General features: G+C 42.2%; 1 protein-coding gene across 6 annotated transcripts in view; it reads left to right on the top strand.

The window, feature by feature from the left end:
* The window catches only part of LOC129558298 (uncharacterized), a 43,041-nt gene extending 16,403 nt beyond the window's left edge, over positions 1-26,638 (top strand). For 3 of the 6 annotated variants that reach the window (XM_055429332.2, XM_055429328.2, XM_055429327.2), the window contains 3 exons: positions 19,787-19,913; positions 20,095-20,155; positions 20,534-26,638. In XM_055429332.2, the coding sequence (XP_055285307.1) occupies positions 19,880-19,913; positions 20,095-20,155; positions 20,534-22,181 (1,743 nt within the window). In that variant the 5' untranslated portion in view covers positions 19,787-19,879 and the 3' untranslated portion in view covers positions 22,182-26,638. Of the gene's footprint in view, positions 1-3,019; positions 3,994-19,786; positions 20,156-20,533 lie in introns of those variants that run through there. The other 3 variants (XM_055429330.2, XM_088839036.1, XM_088839037.1) reach the window with 3 other exon arrangements.
* Positions 26,639-26,871: the final 233 nt, after the last annotated feature.

The following is a 26,871-nucleotide window of genomic DNA, read 5'->3' on the forward strand; positions in this document are numbered from 1 at the left end:
TGATCTGGTCTCAGTATTTTAATGAGCCTGTGTCCCTGGGCTCTGGCCTTCTCTGGTGTGATAAGAAAAATGTTTGGTCTTTGTCCACAGTTCTTAGCAAAGATTTCCCAAGGCCCTTGGACCCTGAGTGATACTGGTGATGTTGTTTTTAGTTACTAAGTCGTTTCTGACTCTCTGTGACCCCATGGACTGTAGCACACCAGGCTCCAGTCCTCCACTACCTCTGGGAGTTTGCTCAGATCCATATCCATTGAGTCAGTGAGGCTATCTAACCATACCACCTTTATCAGTGATAAGAGCATCTTATGTTGTAATGAGGCAACTGTTTCCAAGCCCCTGGATGGCTTCAGGGTAGGGGTTTGGTCACCAGGTGACCAGGAAGAACTTTCAGCCCAGTTCCCAGCCTCCAGAGGGGAAGGAGGTGCTGGAGATTGAGTCCTTCTCCAGTGGTTGACATAAGAAAACTCTGTGGAAACCCCTAAAGCTCAGGATTCAGAGAGATCTGACTTGGTGAACCCATCAGTGAGCCAGGAAGCTGTCATGTGTGGAGATAACATGGAAGCTCCCTGCCACCCCCACCCCCACCACTTTGCCCTGGGCACCCTTTCCACGTGGCTGTTCCTGATAAAAGAGTCAGAAATGACAGAGCACACACGCACTGTCTCAACCATAAATACCCCAATAGAGGGGCTTCCCAGGTGGCTCCACTGAGAGCCTGCCTGCCAATGCAGGAGACACAGGTCCAATCCCTAGGTCAGGAAGATCCCCTGGAGAAGGAAATGGCAGCCCATTCCAGTATTTTCTCCTGGAAAATCCCATGGACAGAGGAGCCTGGTGGGCTGCAGTCCATGGGGTCACAAAAGGGTCAGACACGATTTAGTGACTAAACAACAACCCCAATACAAAATAAAAAGTTTTAAAAAATCAAGTAAACTGGTAATAATAAGTAGTGCTTGTCTTCATTCTGATAGCTGCTCTAGACAATTTACAAAGATGTGTTGTCCAGGGAACCTCTAAATTGGTGGTGGGTCAGGCAGAAATGTGTTTAGCCCAGCCCCTGCCCACTTTGCGGCTGGCATCTGATGGTGGGTACTGTCATAGGATTCAACCCATAAACTGTGGAATCTGATGTTAATTCTGGTTAGTTTGTGTCAGACTTGAATTGCACTCCAGGACACCCAGTTGGTGTTGGAGAATTGGAGTTGTTTTGGAAAATATACCATGTGTTTGCTAAGAGGTCAGCAGAAAGACTAGTGGGGAGTCCAATTGACTCTTTGCCTCCCACCATAGCACTATCCTCTGATATTGGTAGGATCCCAGTTGGTTAGCCTCTAATGAAATAGATTCTTTTTTTTTTAATTTTTATTTTGTATTGGGGTATAACTGATTAATAAACAATGTTGTGATAGTTTTAGGTGAACAGCAAAGGGACTCACCCATACATGTACATGTATCCATTATCACTCAAACTCCCCTCCCATCCAGGCTGCCACATAATACTGAGCAGAGTTCCTTGTGCTATACAGCAGGTCCTCATTGGTTATCCATTTTAAATATAGAAGTGTGTATATATCCACCCTAAACTCCCTAACTATCCCTTCTCCCTGTTTTTCCCCCCAGCAACTATAAATTCATTCTCTAAGTTGAAACACATTCTTTTGAGGATAAGACTTGTTAAGAAGAGCAGAATATTGTAGGCATATTTCAAAATGGCTATTTTTCAGTCTCTTTCCAATTTTGGAGACAGTACTTCGCCCTGTGACCTCAGTCCTTTGATAGATATAAGAAGAGTCATTGATTTTTAAGTTTCTTTGCTTTTTATAAAAAGTCTGTTTGTTGAGGATGGGACTGTAACCTTTTAAGCTCCTTATCTGCTGATCAGAGGTCTCTAACTCCATTTTTAATGTTTGACTGCTGATATCTTCTTCCTGAGTGGAGAAAACCCAGTTCTTCATACCTGGGCACCTCCTTTACTTTTACCCAGAACTCTTCAGTCCTGACACTTCCAGTCACCAAATATGTGAAGGTTTTTTCCCCCACAATAAGTAATTCTGTGACACCAGTGGGGTGTCCTACAACTTAACTCACTCCTAACACTATCTGCCCGGGGACAGCATCAGGTTCTACAGGTTAAGAGCTAAGTCTCGCAAAACTGTCAGCACTGCCTCCCCCCCACACAATTTCAGATGCCAGTCACAAGGAGTAGGTCCCCAGATTACTCACAACTTCTGTCTGACATGGCTACCAATCAGAAGTTCTCACAGGCCCCTCCTTGGGTTCTGTTTGCAAGAGCAGCTCACAGAACTCAGAGACATACTGAAGTTATTAATACATTTACCGGTTTATTAAAGGACATGATAAGTGATACAGGTAAAGTGATATATAGGGTGAAGTCTGAGAGAATCCCTTGGAGCTGGGGTGCATCACCCTCCATGTAAATGGACCACCAACCTGGAAGCCCTCTGAACCCCCCCATACCACTGGGATTTATGGAGGCTTCCTCACGTAGACGTGATTAATTGTTAACTTCATTCTCAGCCCCTCTCCCCTTTCTGGAGGATGAGGGTGTTGGGCTGAAAATTCCAAGTTCCTGATCATGACTTGGTCTTTCCGGTGACCGGCCCCTCACTCAGCAGCCACCCAGGAGCCTACCCAGAGTCACTTCAGTAGAACGAGAAATGGTCCTAGTGCTCTTATCCCTTAGGAATTTTTAAAAATTATTTATTTATTTGGCTGTACTGGGTCTTAGTTGCAGTATGCAGGATCTAGGTCTCTGACCAGGGATCAAATCAGGCCCCCTGCATTAGGAGTGGGGAGTCTTAGCCACTGGACCACCAGGGAAATCCCTCACTTAGGAATTTACAAGGGTTTTAGTAGCCCTGTGCCAGGAACGAGGGTCAGAGACGAGGATATATATTTTCTATCATGTGCCAGTTGACAGCGTTAAAGTCTTACCCCTTCTTCCCTTTGTGCCCCAAATCTGTACAAGGTGCTAAGAAAGGCTGTATGTGATCTGCCACCATAACCTTCATGAAAATTCATAAATGACCTGTGGGCATTGGTGAGAGGGTCCCCAACCTTCCCATGGCTCATTCATCACCAACCTGCCCCTTACATGATGGCGGTTGTGATTCTCTGTTTATTCTTCCATACCTTCACCATCTTTTATTTTTCACTCTGCAATGTTCTTTCAGTTTTGCCTCCTTAGACCTTGCAACGAGTAAGTATGAAAGAAATTACATTGAAAAGGTCTTTCGGTGGTTTCTCGGTCTCTGTTTCACACATGCCATGAAGCTTCATGGCTGGTCTAGGATTGTGGGGTTCACCCTCCCACTTGAGCCAAGTGCCCCCGAGGATGGGGTGGAGTGAGGGGGCTTTTCAGTCTCCAAACGAGGGAGGGTAGGTAGGGAAGGATGGGTCTCTCTCACAGCAAATAGTCAAAGATCAAAAATGGGGCAAGACTCATTATTACAAATGGTGAGGCCACTTCTCAGTGTCCCTTTTTGGGAAGAAGTGTCACAGTTCCGTGAGGGCCTCGCGGCCATCTGGTTCAATGCAGTGACCACGGAGGGGACAGTTCCGGCATCCCTTCCAGGTCAGTTCAGTTCAGTCGCTCAGTCGTGTCCGACTCTCCGCGACCCCATGAATCACAGCACGCCAGGCCTCCCTGTCCATCACCAAGTCAAGGTCCAAGCAAAGACGTGACCTCCGGCCTGCTGTCACTCAGGCACGGCAGGGCGGGGCCGTGCGAGCTGTCCAATCAGGGGAGTCGCCGGTTACGTACGTGTGAGCGCCTGTAGGCGACGCTCCAGTGTCGGGCGTGGGTGGCGTGGACTGCGTGCTGGTTCCCATTCGCTCCCGCAGCGCAGCAGATCCCCTCTCCGTGTCCTTAAAAGGCTCCGGTGGCTCCGCGGCATCCACTGCCACTGTGACTTGCGCTTGCCGCCGCAGTCGTAGAGTGGACGACTGGGAAGCCAAGAAACCAAAAAAATGGTGAGCTGGGGAGCCGGGTGTTGGAAGACGGGGGCTGAGGGACCTGCTGGATATGGCCGTGGTGGGACCCGGGCCTCCCCTTGGTCAACTTCGGACCCGCGGACCCGAGTCCACCCACCCCGAGCGCGGCACGCAGTGCACGGACTCAGCGGGCAGCTGGGACCCGGGGCGGCCTCTCTGCTCACCGCTGCGGCTGTGTCTGCTCCAGGTTGTGTGGTGTCCACGGAGAGGGTTGTAACGGGACAGTCGTGACTCAGTATTTGGGGTTCCTGCATTAGAGGAGCAGTGGTCTATGGGGTCCCTTCTTTCTCCCCGAGGTGGGGGAACTCTATTTCCCCTCACTTTTCAAATGTATGAAGAACAGTGACACAAATCCACGACCCTGTCTCCCTACTCTAGCTCTTCTCAAGGCAGGAAACAAATGCCTAAATTTCCAGATCTTTCCCTATATTCCCAAACGCCATCTTCCCCTTTTCAGTTTATAGCTTCATTATTCACTACTTGCCCTCTGTGGTGCATTTCAGGCTACGCAGTATTTTAAATTGTTTATTATTAATCCGCAGAGCCATGAATGACTCTTTAAAGATTAGTTTTTTGTCTGTGTTTGTTTTCCACGAGAAGAAACCAGAGATTAACCACCGGGAACTATACTGTATTTAAGTCTTGTGCCGTCCCCTCCTTACTCCGCCCCACAAGCTTTCCCAGCCACAGACATCCTATTTTGTTTAAACCCTTTGGGTGGAGGGTCCTCTTGGGAGACTCCTGGGTAATCGGTCTTTTCATCATAGTTCCAGGTCAGCCTTGTCCCTCCCTGAGTTTGTGACCTTATGTATGGGTCCTAGTTGCAGCATGTGGGATCTAGTTCCACGACCAAGGATGGAACCCGGGTCCTCAAGCAGTGAGAGCGCAGTCCTAACCACTGGACCACCAGGGAAGTCCTGAGTCTCCATCTTTAGTAACTGTAAATGTATGTAATCAATAGATCTTGAAAGAAAGTATAAAATATTTCCAAAGGGGAAGAAAGAGGTGAATTTCAGAAAAAATACTCCATTATGCCATTCCATTAGTTACATTTTTTCTTTTTTTGTCACATAACTGACTGTAAGTAACATTCAAGATCTGTTTTTCTTCTTTTCTTCAATTATTATTTACAGTTTCTTGCCATGGAAATGATAATTGGCTGACATTTACTTTCTGAAACGAATAGATAATTGTGTTTTGTTCTTGAAATAGAAAAAAATGCCTTACAGTTTTCCTCCCTTCTTTACACATAAATACTGAGTTGAATGGTTCTTTTGGATTATTCAAAGACTGGGTATGTGTCATTTAAAATGTCAATGGAGTTCATGGCAATGACAGTGGGGAGCCCAGACCTGTGGTCAGTATTTCTAAGCTAAGGCCCACTTGAGCCTGCAAAGGGAAGTACTCAGAGGACCAGCTGTTCTATCTGGGGAGCCTTCCCCTGCAAGTGTCCTACCTGCTTTCACCAACCATGGAAGGAGCCTTTATAGTGAGAGAAGATGCAGCCCTGGAAAGGTGGGGGATGCACTTGTGACGGTCGGGGATATGGAGTGACACCCTGAGACCCTAACTGTTGATTGCCCGGTTGAACTTTGCACTGTAACTGTACATACGAACTACTCAAGAGTAAATTGAGTGTGTTGAGAAAGTATGTGAAGGTCAGGAATTGTGTCTCCTCGGACAAGAGTTTATAAATTGGCGAGTTCATTTAAGTTAGAACTTTACGTTGAATCTAGCAAAGAGTTTTCTAACTTGTAAGAATTGAAGCCTGGAGAGGGAGCATTTGTTGGAGCCTCCAGAGTTCATTTCTGTGGCTGTTCAGGGGGCTGACCCTCACCACTGACACACACTCTCAGTTCAGTCGCTCAGTCGTGTCTGACTCTTTGTGACCCCATGGACTGCAGTATGCCAAGTTTCCCTCTCCTTTACCATCTCCTGGAGCTTGCTCAAACTCATGTCCATCGGGTCGGTGATGCCATCCAACCATCTCATCCTCTGTCGTCCCCTTCTCCTCCTGCCTTCAATCTTTCCCAGCATCACAGTCTTTCCTAATGAGTCAGCTCTGACACACTCTAGGGGTTGTATTCCCACAGTGGGAGATCTGGACCTCAAGCCTGGGAATCTGAGTTTCTTTTCAATTATAGGGAAATAGGCTGCTAATCTCACTGATTCAAATATTGGCATTTCTTTCCTTGTATACATTTATATATTGAATGTTGCAGGGTTTTTTTAAAGATTTTTTTGGTGTGGACCATTTTTAAAGACTTCATTGAATTTGTTACATTGCTTGTTTCATGTTTTGGTTTTTTACCCCAGAGGCATGTGGGATCTCAGCTACCAGATCAGGGATTGAACCTCTACCCCCTGCACTGGAAGGTGAAGCCTTAACCACTGGATCACCAGGGAAGGCCCTGTTGTAATTCTTTAGTTTCCTGTCATAGTCTGTGACATTATTTAATATTGAGTGTATAGTATTTATGATTCTCAAGCTTTCAGTGTATGTTGACAGACAGTGGGAGTAAGACAAAAAACTCTGGAACTAAACAGAATATTCTTTCCTTTTAGGCAAGAGATCCTCAAGATACGAGATGGGTGTATTTGAGTTCTTAGGCGGCTTTTACATTTGTAGGTCAGTTTTTTGTATGTGCTTATCCTTAGAGAACTTTGAAATTTTAAGTGTTCCAGTACTGCTGAAGCAAATGAATTCATGTACTATTCAAAATGTACATAAATCACTGAAAATCCTAGTATATTTAATGGATTAGATGCAGATTCCTCATGTTACCTGTTACTTATTTCTGAAAAAGCCCCCAGAGTGAGCTATAAGCAGCTATGATGCCCCCTTGTTATTTTTGTTAAAAGGAGATTTGAAACTTTTCATTTTTTATGGTTTAAACTTTTACAAGGGTTAGCATTTAAAGGAGTAAATCTTAGAAGGGTTTCCTCTGTAGATAAATAAAAACTAAACTTAAAAAGTTCAAAGCAAAGGTAAGTTAATTAAAGTAAAGGCTATTAAATATAAAGATAGGGTATATGCCTATTACTCAGTTAATTTTAAATCATCATAGGAAGGTTAGCAAAAATCTGTAAGATAAGACTGTCAAAAGTAGACTCATGCCAGGGCATCCTGGCCCCTCAAGTGGTCTTGCTTCAGCCTCTCCCAAATAACCAGTGTAGGTCATTTTAAGGCTTTAGTGAAATTTTTTTCTTCACAAGTTTAATTTCTGGCCACACTGTGTGGCATGTGGAATCTTAGTTCCCCCACTGATTGAACCCACACCCCTTGTGCTGGAAGGCAGAGTTTTAACCACTGGACCACCAGGGAAGTCCATTTCTTGAGCATCTTGATTTGATGTTTCTTTATCAAAAAAGAAGCAATTGCAAATGCATAATTTTCTTTCCCACCTTTGTCTTTGTCATGAGTAGTCAGACTTTTTTTTGCTGTTTGTTTCAGTTTAAGCCCCACTGATCTGTTAAATAACAAAAATACAATTGAATACATTTTAAAGGTTTAATTGGTTTTATTAAGTGATTGAATCAGACAGCATTGCATCTAGGGAGTGGAGAGGTGTCCAAATGGAAGGCTTGGATGGGTAGAAGGCAAAGGGCTATGGAAAACAGTGAATTATCTTGCTTTGAGGGATAATAAAAACCTCTATGGCTGATTACCTCATTGGCGCTGGCCAGAAAATTAAAAGCAAAAATAAGCTCAGACTAATTTAAGATGACATTCCTGGGGGAGATTCTTTGGCACTCAGCCTTCTTTGTGGTCCAGTTCTCACATCCATACTACTTACTGGAAAAGCCATAGCTTTTGACTATACAGACATTTTTTGGCAAAGTGATATCTCTGCTTTTTAATACAGTTTCTGGGTTTGTCATAGCTTTCCTATAGGGGTCTACTGTTTCTTTTTAACACCTTCCTCTTCCCTTTGTGCCCCAACCTGATGAGAAGTCTGGGTCCTCCGCTCTAGAGATGACAAGAGATTCCAGCCACACAAGCTCCTGGCTTTGGGCAGGAATTTTTGCCCCAGTCCCACCCTCCAACCACAATGAACACCCAGACCAGGCTCCTTTTTGAAGGCATTTCAGTGCTGCTTGAGAGAAAGGAAGATCTGATCCAGTGACTGACTGGCTGACTACATCCACTCAGCAGCTGCTAAATATCCTGCCCTCACGGATTTGGCTAAGTCTTTTCTGTTCAGTGTCTATTTCAGCAGCCTCTCAGCACACTTGGCCTTCACCTCTGAGGGGGCATGGCTACCTTTACCTGGTCACCCTCAGAGAATCTCAGCGCCATTGCCACTGCACATGGTCTCTGCAGGCAGGGTCTGGCCCGCATCTACCTTGTGCCATGAGCATGAGTGACGTGACATTAATGACATCTCTTCTGAGGACATCAGAACATAAAAAATGTTGAAATACATTTGAGCCCATTTAAGCTATTACTTGTAAAATGGCCCACCTGGAATAGTTCCCTCAAAAAAACTAAAAAGGCTGTGGACTCTGATGAAAATGCCAGATGACAAGCACTCCCCTCAGTGCCGTCAGACCCTGAGTCACAGTCGAGGCTTCAGAGGCCTCCGCTCCTGCCTCTGGAGTTTCCCGTCAGGCCTGAAGTTGTCCACAGGCTTCTAACTAAGGTCCTGCCCTGGCCTTGCACTGTAGGCCACTTGAGCTTCAGTTACGTCTCCTGACATTGCTGTGCTGAAAACAGATAGCCCCGAACATGGGACCTCCCATCCCGCTTCCCATTAGGATTTGAAACCCTGTAACAGCACCTCAAGAGCTCAGCACAGCTGTGGGGACCCCCGAGACAAGATACAGCTGACCCTGGGACCCCGACCATAACCTACCTGAAGGGGAGGGGTGGAGGCCTTCCCCCTCCTGGGTCCCTTGCCAGGTGCTAAAGGTCATCACCGCTCCTCAGACCCCTAGGCTCCCTGGAGGCTCCTTAGGATTCCCTGAGTGACGAGCAAGGGGAGTTCACAGACTTCAGAACTTCTCCACATTCATACATGATCCAGGTTTTCACCCCTTAGTTGGACATCCTGCTAAAGGAGGGGACTCAAGGGTCCACAATAGACCCAACATCAGCCTGTCGTCTTAGCCCTGACCAGCAGTTGGCTTGCAGAGCATGTGTTTACAGATCCCTGGGCAATCGTCTCAGAGTGTGTGATAAAAGAATTCTGGGAATCTCTTGCCTAACAGGTATCCACGATATACATCAAGGTAACACTTGTTTGCATATATACTGAGGCCTCCCCAGGACACTCTTAACCACATTAGAGCACATCCGTTGGAACACGGCATTCAGTAGAGTTTTAATTCTCTGTCTGCAGGGTGCAGGCCTTTATAAGAGTGCCATAGTAACTGAAGTAACTTCAAATCAACTGAACGAAGATGGCCTTTTTCAGTCATCTGAGATGAATATTAATGCCTTTTTTACTTCATCTTCTTTTTTTTCCCTGATGTTACCTTTCTCTACAGCAGTTTTAGGATTATAGAAATCTTGGTCACAAAGTACAGAAAGGTCACACTTAACCCCTCTGCCATCACATAGTCTTGCCCTGTTTTTTATATCTTGTATTATTGTGGTACATTTGTTACATTTGTTGAACCAATAAATTACATTGATACATTACAGTCCACAGTTGAGGACAATGTTGACTCTTGTTTAGACAGTCTGTAGGCTTTGGCAGCATAAAATGAGCTTGTTTCTGTCATGTCCGTGTCATGTATTCTACTTTCATGCCCTGAAAGTCCCCGGTGCTCCCCCTATTCGTTTATTCATTCCTCCCACCCAGCCCCAAATCCCTGCAGAGGGAGATTTTTCATTGTCCCATGGTTTTTCCCTTTCCGGAACTGTGGTTGGAATAATACAATATGTAGGAGGAACCTGGTAGGCTGCAGTCCGTGGGGTCACTAAGGGTTGGACACGACTGAGCGACTTCACTTTCACTTTTAACTTCCACACATTGGAGAAGGAAATGGCAACCCACTCCAGTGTTCTTGCCTGGAGAATCCCAAGGAAGGGGGAGCCTGGTGGGCTTCCGTCTATGGGGTCATACAGAGTCCCCAGAGACACGACTGAAGTGACTTAGCAGCAGCAGCAGCCTTATCATGTTGGCTGCTTTCCCTTAACAATATGATTTTAAGGTTCTCTCTGTCTTTTTGGTTTCATACCTCGTTTCCTTTTAACAGTGAATAACATTTCATTATATTGATGTCCCAGTGATTATTTTTCCATTCACCTGTTGGAGAATTTGTTTACCTGTAAGTCTTGGCAATCATGAGTAAACCTTTTATAAAAAATTCACACACAGGTATTTTTATGAATGAAGATTTTTGGGTGGATTTTGTTGTTTTTTTTTTTTTTTTTTGGCTGTTCTGGGGCTTCCTTGCTGCACCAGCTTTTCTCTAGTTGTGGAGAGCAGGGGCTACTTCTACTTGCTGTGTGCAAACTTCTTGTGGTGGTAGCTTCTCCTGTGGCATAGTCTGGGCTTTAGGACACAGAGGTTCCTAGGTCCTAAAAGGTCAGTCTTCATTCCAATCCCAAAGAAAGGGAATGCCAAAGAATGCTCAAACTACCGCACAATTGCACTCATCTTACACGCTAGTAAAGTCATGCTCAAAATTCTCCAAGCCAGGCTTCAGCAATATGTGAACCGTGAACTCCCAGATGTTCAAGCAGGTTTTAGAAAAGGCAGAGGCACCAGAGATCAAATTGCCAACATCTGTTGGATCATGGAGAAAGCAAGAGAGTTCCAGAAAAACATCTATTTCTGCTTCATTGACTATGCCAAAGCCTTTGACTGTGTGGATCACAATAAACTGTGGAACATTCTGAAAGAGATGGGAATCCCAGACCACCTGACCTGCCTCTTGAGAAACCTGTATGCAGGTCAGGAAGCAACAGTCAGAACTGTACATGGAACAACAGACTGGTTCCAAATAGGAAAAGGAGTGCGTCAAGGCTGTATATTGTCACCTTGCTTATTTAACTTCTATGCAGAGTACATCATGAGGAACGCTGGGCTGGAAGAAGCACAAGCTGGAATCAAGATTGCTGGGAGAAATATCAATAACTTCAGATATGCAGATGACACCACCCTTATGGCAGAAAGTGAAGAGGAACTCAAAAGCCTCTTGATGAAAGTGAAAGAGGAGAGTGAAAAGGTTGGCTTGAAGCTCAACATTCAGAAAACAAAGATCATGGCATCTGGTCCCATCACTTCGTGGGAAATAGATGGAAAAACAGTGGAAACAGTGTCAGACTTTATTTTTTTGGGCTCCAAAATCACTGCAGATGCTGATTGCAGCCATGAAATTAAAAGACGCTTGCTCCTTGGAAGGAAAGTTATGACCAACCTTGATAATATATTAAAAAGCAGAGACATTACTTTGCCAACAAAGGTCCATCTAGTCAAGGCTATGGTTTTTCCCGTGGTCATGTGTGAGAGTTGGACTGTGAAGAAAGCTGATCGCCGAAGAATTGATGCTTTTGAACTGTGGTGCTGGAGAAGACTCTTGAGAGTTCCTTGTACCGCAAGGAGATCCAACCAGTCTATTCTAAGGGAGATCGATCCTGGGTGTTCATTGGAAGGACTGATGCTAAAGCTGAAACTGCAATACTTTGGCCACCTCATGCAACGAGTTGACTCACTGGAAAAGACTCTGATGCTGGGAAAGGTTGGGGGCGGGAGGAGAAGGGGACGACGGAGAATGAGATGGCTGGATGGCATCACAGACTCTGTGGACATGAGTTTGAGTGAACTCCGGGAGTTGGTGATGGACAGGGAGGCCTGGCGTGCTGTGATTCATGGGGTCGCGGAGAGTCGGACACGACTGAGCGACTGAACTGAACTGAAAGCAAGGCTTAGTAGTTGTGCTGCATGGGTCCAGTTGCTCTGCGACATGTGGGATCCTCCCACACTGGGGATCGAACCCGTGTCTCCTGCATTGGCAGGCAGATTCTTTACCCCTGAGCCACCAGGGAAGCCCCTGTGACAGTAAGTTTTCAACTGATTTAGCAAACTACAAAGGAGCCTGGTTGCTGGATTATACCGTTGAGTATTGTAAGAAACTGCCCATTTTCCCATGCAGGTGTACTGTTTTCCGTTCCCACCAGCAGTGAGTGAGGGTTCCTGTCACTCCACATCTTCTCCATCCTTTAATGCTTATTCTGTTTTGTTTTGTTTTGTTTTATTTTAGGACTTTGTAGTAAGTATCTAGAAATGATATTATTCTTTTATTTGCAATCCTAATGACATAAGACATGAGCATCTTTTCTTATGCTTACTTACCATCCCTATGTCTTGGTGAGGGGTGTGTTCTGATATTTTGTCCATTTTTAATTGTGTGGTCTGTCTTATTGTTGAGTTTTAAGAGTTGTTTAGATATTTTGGATGCTGGTCTTTTATCAGATAAGTGGTTTGTAGAGATTTTCTCCCAGACTGTAGCTTGTTTTCAGTCTCTTAACCCTGTCTTTCATAGAGAAGGTTGTCATTTTAATGATTCATTTTAATGAATCATTTTACTGATTCTTTTTTTCTTTCATCAATCCTGGTTTTGTTATGTTGAATCAAAAAACTCATCACCAAACTCAAGGTCACCAAAAAACTCAAGGTCACCTAAATTTTCTCCTGTATGTTTTTTCCTCAGTATTTTTTTTAATTGCAGTATAGCTGATTTATAATGTTGTAGTTACTACTGTATAACAAGGTGATTCACTTACATATGTTTTAATATCTCTTCCATTATGATTTATCATAGGGATATTGGATATAGTTGCCTATATTTTATAGCAGGAGCTTGTTGTTTATCCATTCTATATATAAAAGCTTACATTTGCTAACCTTCACCTTGTAGCTTATTTTATACATTTGTACCTCCTAACCTCCTACCCTTATCTCCCTTCCCCACTTCCCATCCCCACTGGTAACCGCTAGTTTGTTCTATCTGTGAGGCTGTTTCTGTTTTGTTATTTTCATTTGTTTCCTTTAGATTTCACATGTAAGTGAAATCATACAGTATCTGTTTTTCTCAGTCTGACTTAGTACCCTCCATCTATCCATGTTATTGTAAATAGCAGAATTTCATTCTTTTTTATTGCCAAGAAGTATTCCAGTGTATATATGTACCACATCTTTATCCATTAATCTGTTGATGAATGACATTTAGATTGCCACCATATCTTGGCTGTTTTAAATAATGCTGCTATGAACACTGGGGAGTGTGTATCTTTTTGAAAGTCTTTTCGTTTTCTTCAGACATATACCCAGAAGTGGAATTGCTGGATCATATGGTAGCTCTTGGGCTTCTCTAGTAGCTCAGTGATAAAGAATCCACCTGCCAATGCAGGAGATGCAGGTTCAATCCCTGGGTTGGGAAGATCCCCTGGAGAAGAAAATGGCAACCCATTCCAGGATTCTTGCCTGGGAAATGCCATGGCAGTGGAGCCTGGCAGGCTCCATGGGGTCGCAAAGAATCGGACATGACTTAGTGACTAAACAACAACAGTAGTTTTAAGTTTATTGAGAAACCTCAACACTGTTTTCCCTATTAGTTGGCACTAATTTACATTGCTACCAAGAGTGTACAAGGGTTCCCTTTTCCCACATCCTCACCAACGTTTGTTATTTGTGGTCTTCTTAATGGTATCCATTCTGACAGGTGGGCTGGGATCTCTAATTGTCTTGATTTGCATTTCTCTGGTGATTATTGATGTTGAGCATCTTTTCATATGCCAGTTTACCATCTCTGTGCCTTCTTTGGAAAAATATCTACTCGGGTATTTTGCTCATTTTAAAAAAGTTTTGTTTTGTTTTTTTGGCTACACCATGTAGCACATAGGATTTTAGTTCCCCAACTAGGGATTGAACCTGTGCCCCTGTGTTGGAAGTGCGCAGTCTTAACCACTGGACCACATGGGAAGTCCCCCTTGTGCTAGTTTTTAATCAGGTTTTTTTTTTTCTGGGAGTTGTATGAGTTGTTTCTGTGTTTTGGATATTAACCCTTTATCAGTCATTAACATCTGCAGATATCTTTCTAATTCAATACGTTGTCTTTTCATTTTCTCAATGTTTTTTTTTTGTCAATAATAAGTTTGATTAGGTCCCATTAGTTAACTTTTGCTTTTGTTTCCTTGACCCCACCCCCTCAAGCTCTGTTTCACATTTTTCCCTATGCATCTCTTCCATTTGGCTGTTCCTGAGTTGTATCCTTTATCATAAACCAACCATAATAAGCCAAGTGTCCTCCTGAGTTCTCAGAATTATTCCAGTAAATTAGCAAACCTGAGGGAGTGTCAAGGGGATCTATGAATGTACAGGCAGCTGGGTAGAAATGTCAGTAGCCCAGATGCCTTGATTGCGGCCAGCAGCTTAAATGGGGGCAGTCTTGTGGCAGTGAGTGTTCAATCTGTGAAGTCTGACGCTAACTCCAGGGAGCGTTAGTATTGACCTGAATGGGTGGACACATGTTTTGATGACATCGAGGTGGAGCAGTAGTGTTAAGAGATGCCACATATTTGATGTAAGGAGGGGGAAAAGACCTATCACTATCACAAGTTCTTTTGTCCTCTACTCCGACATTTGGAGAGCAGGAATATCCTGGGCATATTTTTAAATGGCTGCATTTTTGTCTCACTGATTTTGGAGACAACAGTTTCCCCATTACCTAAATTCTCTGATGGTCTAGGTCTAAGAAGAGTTGTTGGTATTTAGTTAGTTGGTTATTATCTTGTGAGGATGCTAATGCTAGCTTCTAAACTCCTTACACGACTGAACAAGAACCGGAAGTCTCCGACCTCAGTTTTTTTTTAACTTTTTATTTTAGATTGGAATATAGCCAATTAACAAACACTGTTGTGATAGTTTCAGGTGAACAGCAAAGAGACTCAGCCATATACATATATGCATCTGTTTTCACCCAAACTCCCCTCCCATCCAGGCTGCCACACACAGAACATTAAGCAGAGTTCCCTGTGCTATACAGTAGGTCCTTGTTGGTTTTCCATTTTAAATATAGCGATGTGTACATGTCCATCCTCGTCTGCTGACAGCTTTGTGCTTTTACCTCCTTATTCCACTTGGTGCCCCACATCTGTACAAAATGCTAAGAAAACCTGAGGGTTCCTGCCTTTGGTGCTGGCAAGCAAGTAAGTCCATGGTAGTTTCTGCCCAGGAGTATATAAACTCTCACCCTCGCCTACCCTCTAATCTCAATTTTAAAAAAAACAAGGCCAGGCGCCTTATCTTGCTCTCTGAAGGCATTTCCCCTGCTTGAGAAGCCCACCCTCCCCTCCCCAGACACTTCCATTATAAAAATAAAAAGCGTCATACACTCTTGACATTGAGTGCATGTTGTCATCAGTCTAGACATCTGAGCCGAATCTTAGATGTGGTCCACATGCTTGTGCAGGAGACTGTAAGACTTACAAAAGAGGGAATGTGGTTTTTATACTGTAACACTACTTAATTATTCTATTGAAAAATCCTTCACATCTTTCTATACCAGTTCATGTCACCTTTTATTTGTTTATTAAATACGCAGATAATCTATTTTTAGCTGCGCTGGCTCTTTCTTGCTGCCTGCAGGCTTTCTCCAGTTATGATGAGAGGGGAACTGCTCTTCATTGGTTGCGCGCACACACACACATTGTAGTGGCTTCTCTTGTGGAGTGTGGGCATGTAGGCTTCAGCAGCTGCAGTACATGGGTTCTAGAGCATAGGCTCAATAGTTGTGGCACATAGGCTTAGTTGCTGTGCACATTGTGGGATCTTCCCAGATCAGGGTTCTGTGTCTCCTGCACTGGAAGGCAGATTCTTAACTACTGAGCCACCAGGGAAGCCCCACCCTTTATTTGTAAAAAGTAAATGCAGGGGTGAGATTATGTAACCAATTCTTTCAAAATAGACCTCTGTCTTGTTAGCAGTTTCTGCTGCCAGAATCTGAGTTACAACTCAGATTGCCACATCACAGGGCAAACACAGTAAAATTATGTTCTTCTCCAAACTTCATTAATTCCTTTTTTTTTAATCATCACATATATTCCAAAAAAGAATGTACAAAATGTTTTATTGGACTATCTAGCAATAATAAGAGTATGAACATCTTTGTAACCGTGAAGATTCATAAGTGGCCTTTGGGCAGTTTTTAGAGTCTCTTGATGTTCTGCTACCCAGCTCATCTCCATGCTGCCCATAGAGGATCTCTGTTGCTTCTTTAGTTATACCTTTACCATCTGCTCTTTTCACTATACAGTGTTGTTTCAGTTTTGTCTACTTTCACCTTTCAGTAAATATTAAATTATATTCAAAATGTTTTTTGGTTGCTTTTATCAGCAAATGTCTGATGCACACCTAGTGTCTGAGACTGTGGGCCAGTCAAGGTACTCATCCATTGCAGTGGTTATGGGGTTTGGGCTTTTTCCAGTTAACTTATTTATGTATTCTTTTTGGCTATGCTGAGTGGCTTGTGGAATCTTAGTTCCCAGGGCTCTTGGCAGTGAAAGTGTGGAGTACTAACCACTAGACTAACAGGGAATTCCCCCTAGTTTAATTTTTAATCTCATTGAAAATATATTTTCTATATTCTTGTATTAGTCTCCAAGTACAAATACACGTAAATTCTCTGGACACTGGAGGACAGCTGATCGTGATCAAGTTCAGATTTACAGGAAATGGCAGTGGAGTACATCAGTTGAGGCTTTCTCTATTCATGCCTAATTTACTTATTTGTCATCTGTGGTCATCAACACTTGGGATTATTTAGTTAACTAATTTTTGTCCTTCAGTTCAGTCGCTCAGTCATGTCCGACTCTTTGCGACCCCGTGAATCACAGCACACCAGGCCTCCCTGTCCATCAGCAACTCCTGGAGTTCACTCAGACTCATGTCCATCGAGTCGGTGATGCCATCCAGCCATTTCATTCTCTGTCCCCTTCTCCTCCTGCCCCCAATCCTTTCTAGAGTGAAATATAATCTGCTTGACATGTTGCCTCATTATTCCCTATTACTAAGCAGATGGACATTTTTTCATGTGTGGTCTCTCATCTTCTGTTAAACAGGTTTTGGTTATTTTCCCATTATTTTAAGACTATGGTGTTCATCTTACTTCACATACTAACCTTTTAACATCACATGTATTTTTTTCTATCTTTTGTCTTATAACTCCCTTAGTTTTAATATGTTTGCATTTGTCAGGTTCTTGCTTCAAGGCTGTTTTTTCTTTTTCTTTAATGAGAAAGTTCTCCCTATTTTTGGAAGCATTTACCTGTGACGTCTAAAAGTGTCCCAGCTTTATTGTTCACATTTACATCTATAATGAATTGGCTGTTGTCCATGGAATACAGGGGAATGATACAATGCATTTCCCAGTTAGATAACAGATTGTTTTAGATATATTTCTGTAGTGGTAACATCAGTAACATCTTTCGTATTTTCATCTGTCTCCTTTAATGTTATCCAACAAAAACAAAATTTTTCCATGAGGGTTATTAAATACCTCATTCATTCTTTTTTAGTACCTAATTAAATGTGTTCTTAAAGAAGCCAGATACAAGCTTCTAGATATTCTTTCCTAGTGTAATCACATAGGCTGCTCGAGCCTACAAGCAGCAGATTGTGACAATACATGTAAAATGCTAGCTCATTAGAAACAATACCCAAAAGTGATTGGGTGGGTGGGCGCAGATCACATAAGTACTCTCTGCTGAGCATAACAAAATTCAGACACTGAGAATGAAGAGAGTTTGTGATGTACTATAAACAATTGAGATACACCAAGCCATTCTTACCAGTTAGGTTGGTGGAAAATGAAGTGAAAGTGTTAGTCGCTCAGTTGTGTCTGACCTTTGATACCCCCATGGACTGTAGCCCACCAGGCTCCTCTGTCCATGGAATTCTCCAGGCAAGAGTACTGGAGTGGGTTGTCACTCCCTTCTCCAAGGGATCTTCCCAACCCAGGGATCAAACCCAGGTCTCCTGCATTTCAGGCAGATTCTTTACTGTCTGAGCCATCAGGGAAGCCCTAGGTTGGTTGGATCCCTTATAAATCCCGGTTCCCAGATAACCAGCGAAGGACAAACACTGTGAGCAGGCATTCCTAAGAAGCAGCCCTCCCAGGCCTGCTAGTGTGACTCTCTTCTGCACACTCTGTAATAGGACAGACACCATTAGGAGCAAGCAGTGTAGACCCACTATAGAAAGAGTAATCAAAGCTGACCCAAGCAGGAAGTGGTTACTTCCTCACAGGTTTAACAACAACATGAACACGTGAAAATTATTTCTGCATTTCTCCTGTGATCACTAAAAGTCTTACTGTTCTATAATGGTAGGGTCCAGGGCACCTTGAAAGAAATGCTACACAAATGAAAGAAGTGTTTCCATTTAAGACCATCAGTTCCTGTGAGAAAAACAAGAAATGGGGATTTCTTGTTCTGTTCCGTAACTGAATGAAGAAATCCTACCATTGTAATGACTGTGCAGGAACCTTCTCTCTGTCCTGTCCATGTGGATATCAGTAGGTTAGTTAGTGGTGACCTTTTACAGAGACCAGCGTTTAGGGAAATTAACGTGGCTGAGAGATTCCTCTGCCCAGAGGCTCAGCTGTTACTTTCCTGTTCACCACAGGAGGTCATGGAAATGGGAACAGTGGGGAGGCTGCCTCTTGAGTGAGTGGCTGGTTGAGAATCACTGCCTCCTGTAACTGGAGAAGGGAAGGTCTTCAGCAGACTCCCTTGCAAATTGCAGTTCTTAGTCAGTTCCTCAAGGTCCAGGGTACATTGTTATGATTTTGCCAGAAAAGGCTCTTCTGGCATCTTATCTTCGCAGTATATGCACATAGATGTGGTAAAGATGGTGTGAAGCTGCTCTGAGGCCCATGAACATAGAGATTTTGTCTAAGTTGCCATGCCTTCTCTCATGCCTGAGCACTAACTTAAGAATAGCTTCCTTAGTCCCATGAAATAGGACTGAAATAAAAAGGAACAACTGAATCTCTGTCAAGAAAGTAAAAGTTAATACCTTCCCACAAGATTATTTTCATTCATTATCTGATTACTACTACATGTTTTTTAATTTGACTGTGCTGGGTCTTTGTTGTAGCACATGGGATCTTTAGTTGTGGCATGTGGGATCTAGTTCCTTGACCAGTGACTGAACCCATCCCCTGCATCAGGAGTGTGACGTCTTAGCCACTGGACCACCAGGGAAGTCCCCTGCATCTGACTGCTTCTAGTAGCCTGGATTACTTCAGGACAGTATGGCCAGCTGGGCCTAACAGTAAGCTGGGTTTACTAGGACTCTTGGCCTCTCATGTTTGATAATGGGAGTAGAAGAAAAAACTTCCAGTTCTTCACTGTTTTTTTCCATTAAAACCTCATGCGTATGTGACCCTGTGCTTAATGGAGTACTGTGTGATATGGTGGGTATTAAAGGAGATGAGTTTTTCTCAGGCAGAACTGACAGTCTTAAAATGGAAATATTTCTTTCATTTGGATTTCACATTGCTCCAGCATGCTCTGGACCCTACCATTAGAGAATAAGACTGAAGTGATCATAGTAAAAATTTAGAAATAATTTTCATGTATGTGTTCACGATGCTGTTAAATTTGTGAGGAAGTGGTAGAGAGTAAGAATTTTGATTATCAGGTCACAGAATAAGTAAGTCTCATAACAGCAGCACATGTAAACTTATGGATGGACTACAAATTCCCAGTACTGTCCATCTCACCCATCTTCCTGTACACATATTTGTGATGTTTTAGGACCCAGTGGCCTTTGAGGATGTGGCTGTGAACTTCACCCTGGAGGAGTGGGCTCTGCTGGGGCCTTCACAGAAGAAACTCTACAGAGATGTGATGCGGGAAACTTTGAGTAACCTGGCCTTAATAAGTAAGGATGATGACATTCCTTCATTTAGAGAACAAGTGCTTCCTGCCCATCAGTGTTGTTCGCAGATTAGGAACGGGGAAAGGGAATTCTTTGGTAAATAAATCATAGTTTGAGGTCATCATAGACCTGTGAGGTAATAATTTTCCTATAATTTACTGATCTTTTGGGGTCTGCATTTTAGGGGATAAATGGGAGAACCATAACACTGAAGATCAGTACAAAAACCAGGAAAGAAATCTGAGGTGAGTCGTACTTAAAATGGGAAGCTGTGTCCCACATGGGAATCTCATGTCATGAAAATTTAAAAACAAGTGGAAACAAAAGGGCCCAGTTTCAATTTTATTTGTCAGAAAATTTTAACCAAAAATTTTTTCTCATGTCATGGATGTTGTTTCCCAAATGGTTTACTTTGAAACATATTCAGAGACTGCATATATAAATATTACTATGATAATAGCAATGGTTGAGCTTTCTTACAGAGCATTCAGTATATTAACTTTTAAAAATATATAGTGCATAAAACCCTACACTTTCCTTGTAAATGGTAAAAATGTAATACTGGTATTATAAAATCATTTAAGAAATCATTAACAGTGTATTTCTAATTTCTTTTTTAACAGAAGTCATATATTACAGAGACTCTGTGAAAGTAAAGAAGGTAGTCAATGTGGAGAAAACAGCAGCCTTATTCAAAATCTTAATCTGAACACGAAAAATTCTGCTAAACCATGGGAATGCAGTGTGTGTGGAAAAGTCTTCATGAGTCGTTCGTCCCTTAATAGGCACCTGAGATCTCACACTGCACCCAAACCATCCAAGTATCAGGAACATGGAAGGAAGCCTTATAAATGTACAGTATGTGGGAAAGCCTTCAGTTATCTCCAGCCTTTCCAAAAACATGAAAGTAATCATGGTATAGAAAAATCCTATAAATGTAAGGAATGTGGGAAATCCTTTAGATATCGTCAATCTGTTCGAAAACATGAACGAACTCACACTGGAGAGAAACCCTATCAGTGTAAACAGTGTGGAAAAGCCTTTCGATACCATCAAACCTTTCAAACACATGAAAGAACTCACACAGGAGAGAAACCCTATGAATGTAAGCAATGTGGTAAAGCCCTCAGTTGTCCCAGTTCCTTTCGAAGCCATGAAAGGACTCATACTGGAGAAAAACCCTATGAATGTAAAAAGTGTAGTAAAGCCTTCAGTTGTCCCAGTTCTCTTCGAAAACATGAGAGAACTCATACTGGAGAGAAACCTTATGATTGTAAGGAATGTGGAAAAGCTTTTATTTCTCTTGGAAGTTTTCAAAGGCACATGATAACACATACTGGAGTTGGACCTTATAAATGTAAGGACTGTGGGAAAGCATTCAATTGTCCCAGTTCATACAGAATACACGAAAGATCTCATACTGGAGAAAAACCCTATGAATGTAAACAATGTGGTAGAGCCTTCAGTTGTTCCAGTTCATTTCGAACACATGAAAGAACTCACACTGGAGAGAAACCTTATCAATGTAAGGAATGTGGAAAAGCTTTCCATTGGCTCACCACTTTCCAAGTCCACGTGAGAACTCACACTGGCGAGAAACCATATATATGTAAGCAGTGTGGTAAAGCCCTCAGTTGTCCCACTTCCTTTCGAAGACATGAGCGGACTCACACTGCAGAGAAACCCTATGAATGTAAGCAGTGTGGCAAAACCTTCAGTTCTCCTCTAGGTTTGCAAATACATGAAAGAACTCACACTGGGGAGAAACCCTATAAATGTGAGCAATGTGGGAAAGCATTTGTTTCTCTCACAAGCTTTCGAAGACACATGATGACGCACACTGGAGATGGACCTTATAAATGTACGGAATGTGGGAAAGCATTTAATTGTCCAAGTTCATTTCGAATACATGAAAGAACTCACACAGGAGAGAAACCCTATGATTGTAAAATATGTGGTAAAGCCTTCAGTTGTTCCAGTTATGTTCAGGTACATGAAAGAACTCACACAGGAGAAAAACCCTATGAATGTAAGGAATGTGGGAAGGCATTCATTTACCGCACAACCTTTCGAGGTCACTTGAGAGTGCACACTGGTGAGAAACCATATAAATGTAAAGACTGTGGGAAAGCTTTTAGTCGACCCAGTTCCTACAGAAGTCATGAGAGAATTCACACTGGAGAGAAACTTCTTGAATGTAAGCACTGTGGGAAAGCCTTCAATTGGCCCACATCCTTACATAAACATGTCATGAGAATGCACACTAGATGAATTATAACTGATAAAATACAGCAGAATTTTCTAGCTTAACAAACACATTCAAAGTCATGTTAAAACTACTGGAGAGCCTCCAATTAAAAAACTACTGGAGAGAAATGCTGTTTAATGTAAATAATATGGGAAAGCCTGATGTGGATTAATTCACATATAATAGTACTCCAGAAAATTCACATGAAAGAAATGTTTTAAAAGTGAAAAATATATCCTCATTTAGTTCAGTTCAGTCGCTCAGTCATGTCCGACCCTTTGCGACCCCATGAATCACAGCACGCCAGGCCTCCCTGTCCATCACCAACTCCCGGAGTTCACTCAAACTCATGTCCATCGAGTCGGTGATGCCATCCTGCCATCTCATTCTCTGTCGTCCCCTTCTCCTCCCACCCCCAATCCCTCCCAGCATCAGAGTCTTTTCCAGTGAGTCAACTCGTCGCATGAGGTGACCAAAGTATTGGAGTTTAAGCTTCAACATCAGTCCTTCCAATGAACACCCAGGATTGATCTCCTTTAGAATGGACTGGTTGGATCTCCTTGCAGTCCAAGAGACTCTCAAGAGTCTTCTCCAGCACCACAGTTCAAAAGCATCAATTCTTCGGCGATCAGCTTTCTTCACAGTCCAACTCTCACATCCATACATGACCATGGGAAAAACCGTAGCCTTGAATAGACGGACCTTTGTTGGCAAAGTAATGTCTCTGCTTTTTAATATGCTATCTAGGTTGGTCATAACTTTCCTTCCAAGGAGTAAGCGTCTTTTCATTTCATGGCTGCAGTCAGCATCTGCAGTGATGTTGGAGCCCCCCAAAATAAAGTCTGACACTGTTTCCGCTGTTTTTCCATCTATTTCCCATGAAGTGATGGGACCAGATGCCATGATCTTCATTTGCTGAATGTTGAGCTTCAAGCCAACCTTTTCACTCTCCTCTTTCACTTTCATCAAGAGGCTTTTGAGTTCCTCTTCACTTTCTGCCATAAGGGTGGTGTCATCTGCATATCTGAGGTTATTGATATTTCTCCCAGCAATCTTGATTCCAGCTTGTGCTTCTTCCAGCCCAGCATTCCTCATGATGTACTCTGCATAGAAATTAAAGAAGCAGGGCGACAATATACAGCCTTGACATACTCCTTTTTCTATTTGGAACCAGTCTGTTGTTCCATGTCCAGTTCTAACTGTTGCTTCCTGACCTGCATACAGGTTTCTCAAGAGGCAGGTCAGGTGGTCTGGGATTCCCATCTCTTTCAGAATGTTCCACAGTTTATTGTGTTCCACACAGTCAAAGGCTTTGGCATATCCTCATTATTAGTGGCTTATTCTGCAACTCAGCCTTTAGTTATGGATTCTTCTTGTTAACTTTGCAAATGAAGACTGAGTTGAAACAATTCTATAAGAACTCTTTAAGCAATAGTACTTAGCAAGCTTAGTGGGTAGTATTTTTCCTTAAACTAGCTTATAGAATTTTTGTTTTTCCATTTTGAAGTCTGTTGGCATCATGGGTAAACTGGAATGTAATGGGCCAACGTTATATATATAATGGGCCATATAATTTTTAAATTGTTCTGTAAGTAAAGGGGTCATGGAAAAATGACACTGGTAGTTGTTGGGATTTTCCTATTGGCTTCCTGTGGCAGGTGCTGGATATTTCCTACCCACTGTAAATATTCCTCTTTCATTAGAAAAACTTTTTGTCAAAAGAGCCTTTTTCCATTTTCCTTGCTAATAAATAGTTGGCATAAAGTTGTAAGTATGCAAAGTTTATCATAGAGTATAATTTCATTTGACTTAGTTACACCTTTTCTCTCAACTCTGTCATTCCATCTGACTGTGATTTGGGTAATAGGCTTTACATTAAGAAAAGAGACCCATGTTGACATCACCTGCATACTTAAATGAAGCAGCTTTACATTGTTTGCAAGTTTGGTTATTTTAGATTTATAACTACAAAACCTTTGCACTGTAGTGACATTTTTCCCCCAAGAGCACATTAAAAATCCTCCTACAGTATTCTGATATCACCATTTAGGGTCTCTTTTACCCATAATGCAGTTAGAATAATTATATGATATCTCTGAAGTCAACTAGTGACATTACCATCCCTCCATTCATACTCAGCACCTACTATGTGCCTGTGCTGTGAATACAATAGTGAACATAACTGATGTGGTTGCTTCTCTCACAGGGCTTCAAGTCTTTGAGATTTAAAAGTAGCTAGAAATGTCATGCTATTTACATTTAAGCTTTTATTTATTTTTGTAATAACACTAACAGACCATTAAGTATTTATATTTGTGAAAAGAAGAGAGACCTGTGATGGGAACATAAAACATAGAATTGGAGATGGTCTCTTGGAGTGTGTTCTGTCAACATGAGTAATATGCAGTGGCCTACATTTTCTAGAACCTGTTCTTTTTAGGGTTACATGTTAGAATTCACTGCTAGCCTCCCTTGCATAACATCTGGAAGGCAAAGTGAGGAAGGCCTTAGTTTTTGACCCACATAGGAGTTTCACATATACCTGGTTCCAGCCCGTTTTCCTGATTCTTGGCCCAGCCAGTCCAAAGTATCCTAGTTACCCCCACCTACATGACTTCCACCTTCTCAGACCTGTTTCACAACAAAGATCCACCACAGTTTGGATTCTCCTGTAAGTGCTCGTGTCCACTGGGCAACAAATTTAAGACTGTTGTGGCTGAAAAAGTTTTGTGACGCACTGACTCCCCTCTTCTCTATACTGTATCTGTATAATGTCTAATTTGTGTAGTAAATAATTGGTTCTGTTGAGCCTGCTGGTGACCGAGTGCTCCTGATTCCACAACAATAGCTATGATGGTGCAATCAAAAGGAACCACATGATCCTGCTGTGTGTTCCTCTACTGCACTGCTCAGTGATATCTGTGACCCAGTCCTGCCATGTGAGAATCAGCACCTTCCTCTTATCAGATAAATTATGGCTATTTCCAATTACTCACAGTTAGTTGAACATTATTCCTCAGTACATTTTCAGTTATGTTTAATTGTATGTGACTGAAAAAGATGTTCCTTTTTTTTGTTTGTCTTTTAAGTCTAATGCTTCTGTAGATTTTTCTTAAGAACTGTTTTATTAACTCTTTCAAAAAATTTCTAATCTAACAAATAATTAAGGTATATTGAAACATCCCATTGTAATTGTGGATTTTTACATCAACTTGGTGTTTTTTTCAGGTTAATTGTTCAACATTTTGACTCAGTATTACCATGTATAGTTTTCTTTAGGCAGATTTTATTTTTCCATAGTTACAATTTTTGTCATGAAATGGATTTCTTATTTATTCTTAATTAAAGTTTTCAATCTTTTCTTGTTAGTACCTTCTTGCCAAAAACTACCAGGTTGGAGGGGATATATGTACCCCTAAAGCTGATTCATTTCACTGTACTGTAGCAGCTAACACAACACTGTAAAGCAACTATACTCCAATAAGAAAATAAAATTTAATTTATAAAAAACTACCAGGTTCACACTTGTATTCAAATAGAAGGGTGGAACAAATCATAATAAGGATGGCCACAAACCATAAATGATAATAGGTTGTATCAGTAAGAGACTGTCCTAAAAGTCGTCTTATAGGATTTGGACTTGTGTTAGGTATTATCTCCTTTTCAAAATTTCAAATCAACTGAGGCTTTATGAGTTTCAATAAATTGTCAAGAACACAAAACTGACAAGGGATATAGACAGGGTTACTATTCCAAGCAAGGCTTTCTTGCTCAGAAACCATGCTCATGATGCTCATTTTTCAGCATCATTCTTCCTCTAGTCACCGTAGGCTCAATACATACACAATTTAGCACAGATAGGGCGCTGTGCACTCCAGACATGGGAATGAAACAAGTTCTTGAAATCTGGTACTCAAATTTCTGGGGGGAAAGAGATGGTTAATAAACAGCACAGTCTGGGTTTATAAATGAAAATTAGGACTGAAGACAATAAACAACGAAGACTTACATGGTGGTATACTGGATAAGAATCTGCCTGCCAATGAAGAGGATGTGGGTTCAATCCCTGGTCTGGGAAGATCCCACATGTCTCAGAGTAACCAACCCCGGGTGCCACAACTACTGAAACCGGCAAGTCTAGAGCCTGTGGCACCACAACGAAAAGTAGTCATCACTCGTCACAACTGGAGAAAGCCCGCGTGCAGCAACAAAGTACAACCAGCACAACCAAAAATTTTTTTTTTTTAAGTAAACAATGCTATAGGATAATAATGATACTGGGAATGTGTGTCTGTGGAGGGTTGGGGCCTCAAAAGTGAGGATGTCATCAGATCATTTTTTATTTCCACCATCTTGCGTCTTAAACACTCTTTGAGTAACTTTTTGGGTGCAAATGTAAAAAGTGGGGGGCAATGTTGACAGTCCTGCATTCCTGGGATTAACAATAATGGTTTCCCATAAAGATGGTTCATCTTCATTTTTTCCATAGTTAAAATTTTTACTGCATACAATAGTAACCATGAGTCTTTATTGCATGTGATAGTAACCATACTTAATGAAGAATTAAAGACCTGAAGGAAAAAAAAAAAAAAAAAGACCTGGAGAGAAAGGACTTAGCCCCCAACAGGCAACCCTCCCTTAATTAGGAAGCACCTTCTAAGGTTGCACCTGCCCTCTGCCTACACACAATTGGAGAGAAGTTAGAGGACTCTC

The sequence above is a fragment of the Moschus berezovskii genome, chromosome 8 (assembly GCF_049115385.1).
Source record: "Moschus berezovskii isolate FMDL1 chromosome 8, NW_MosBer_1.0, whole genome shotgun sequence".
In the NCBI taxonomy this organism is placed as follows: domain Eukaryota; kingdom Metazoa; phylum Chordata; class Mammalia; order Artiodactyla; family Moschidae; genus Moschus; species Moschus berezovskii.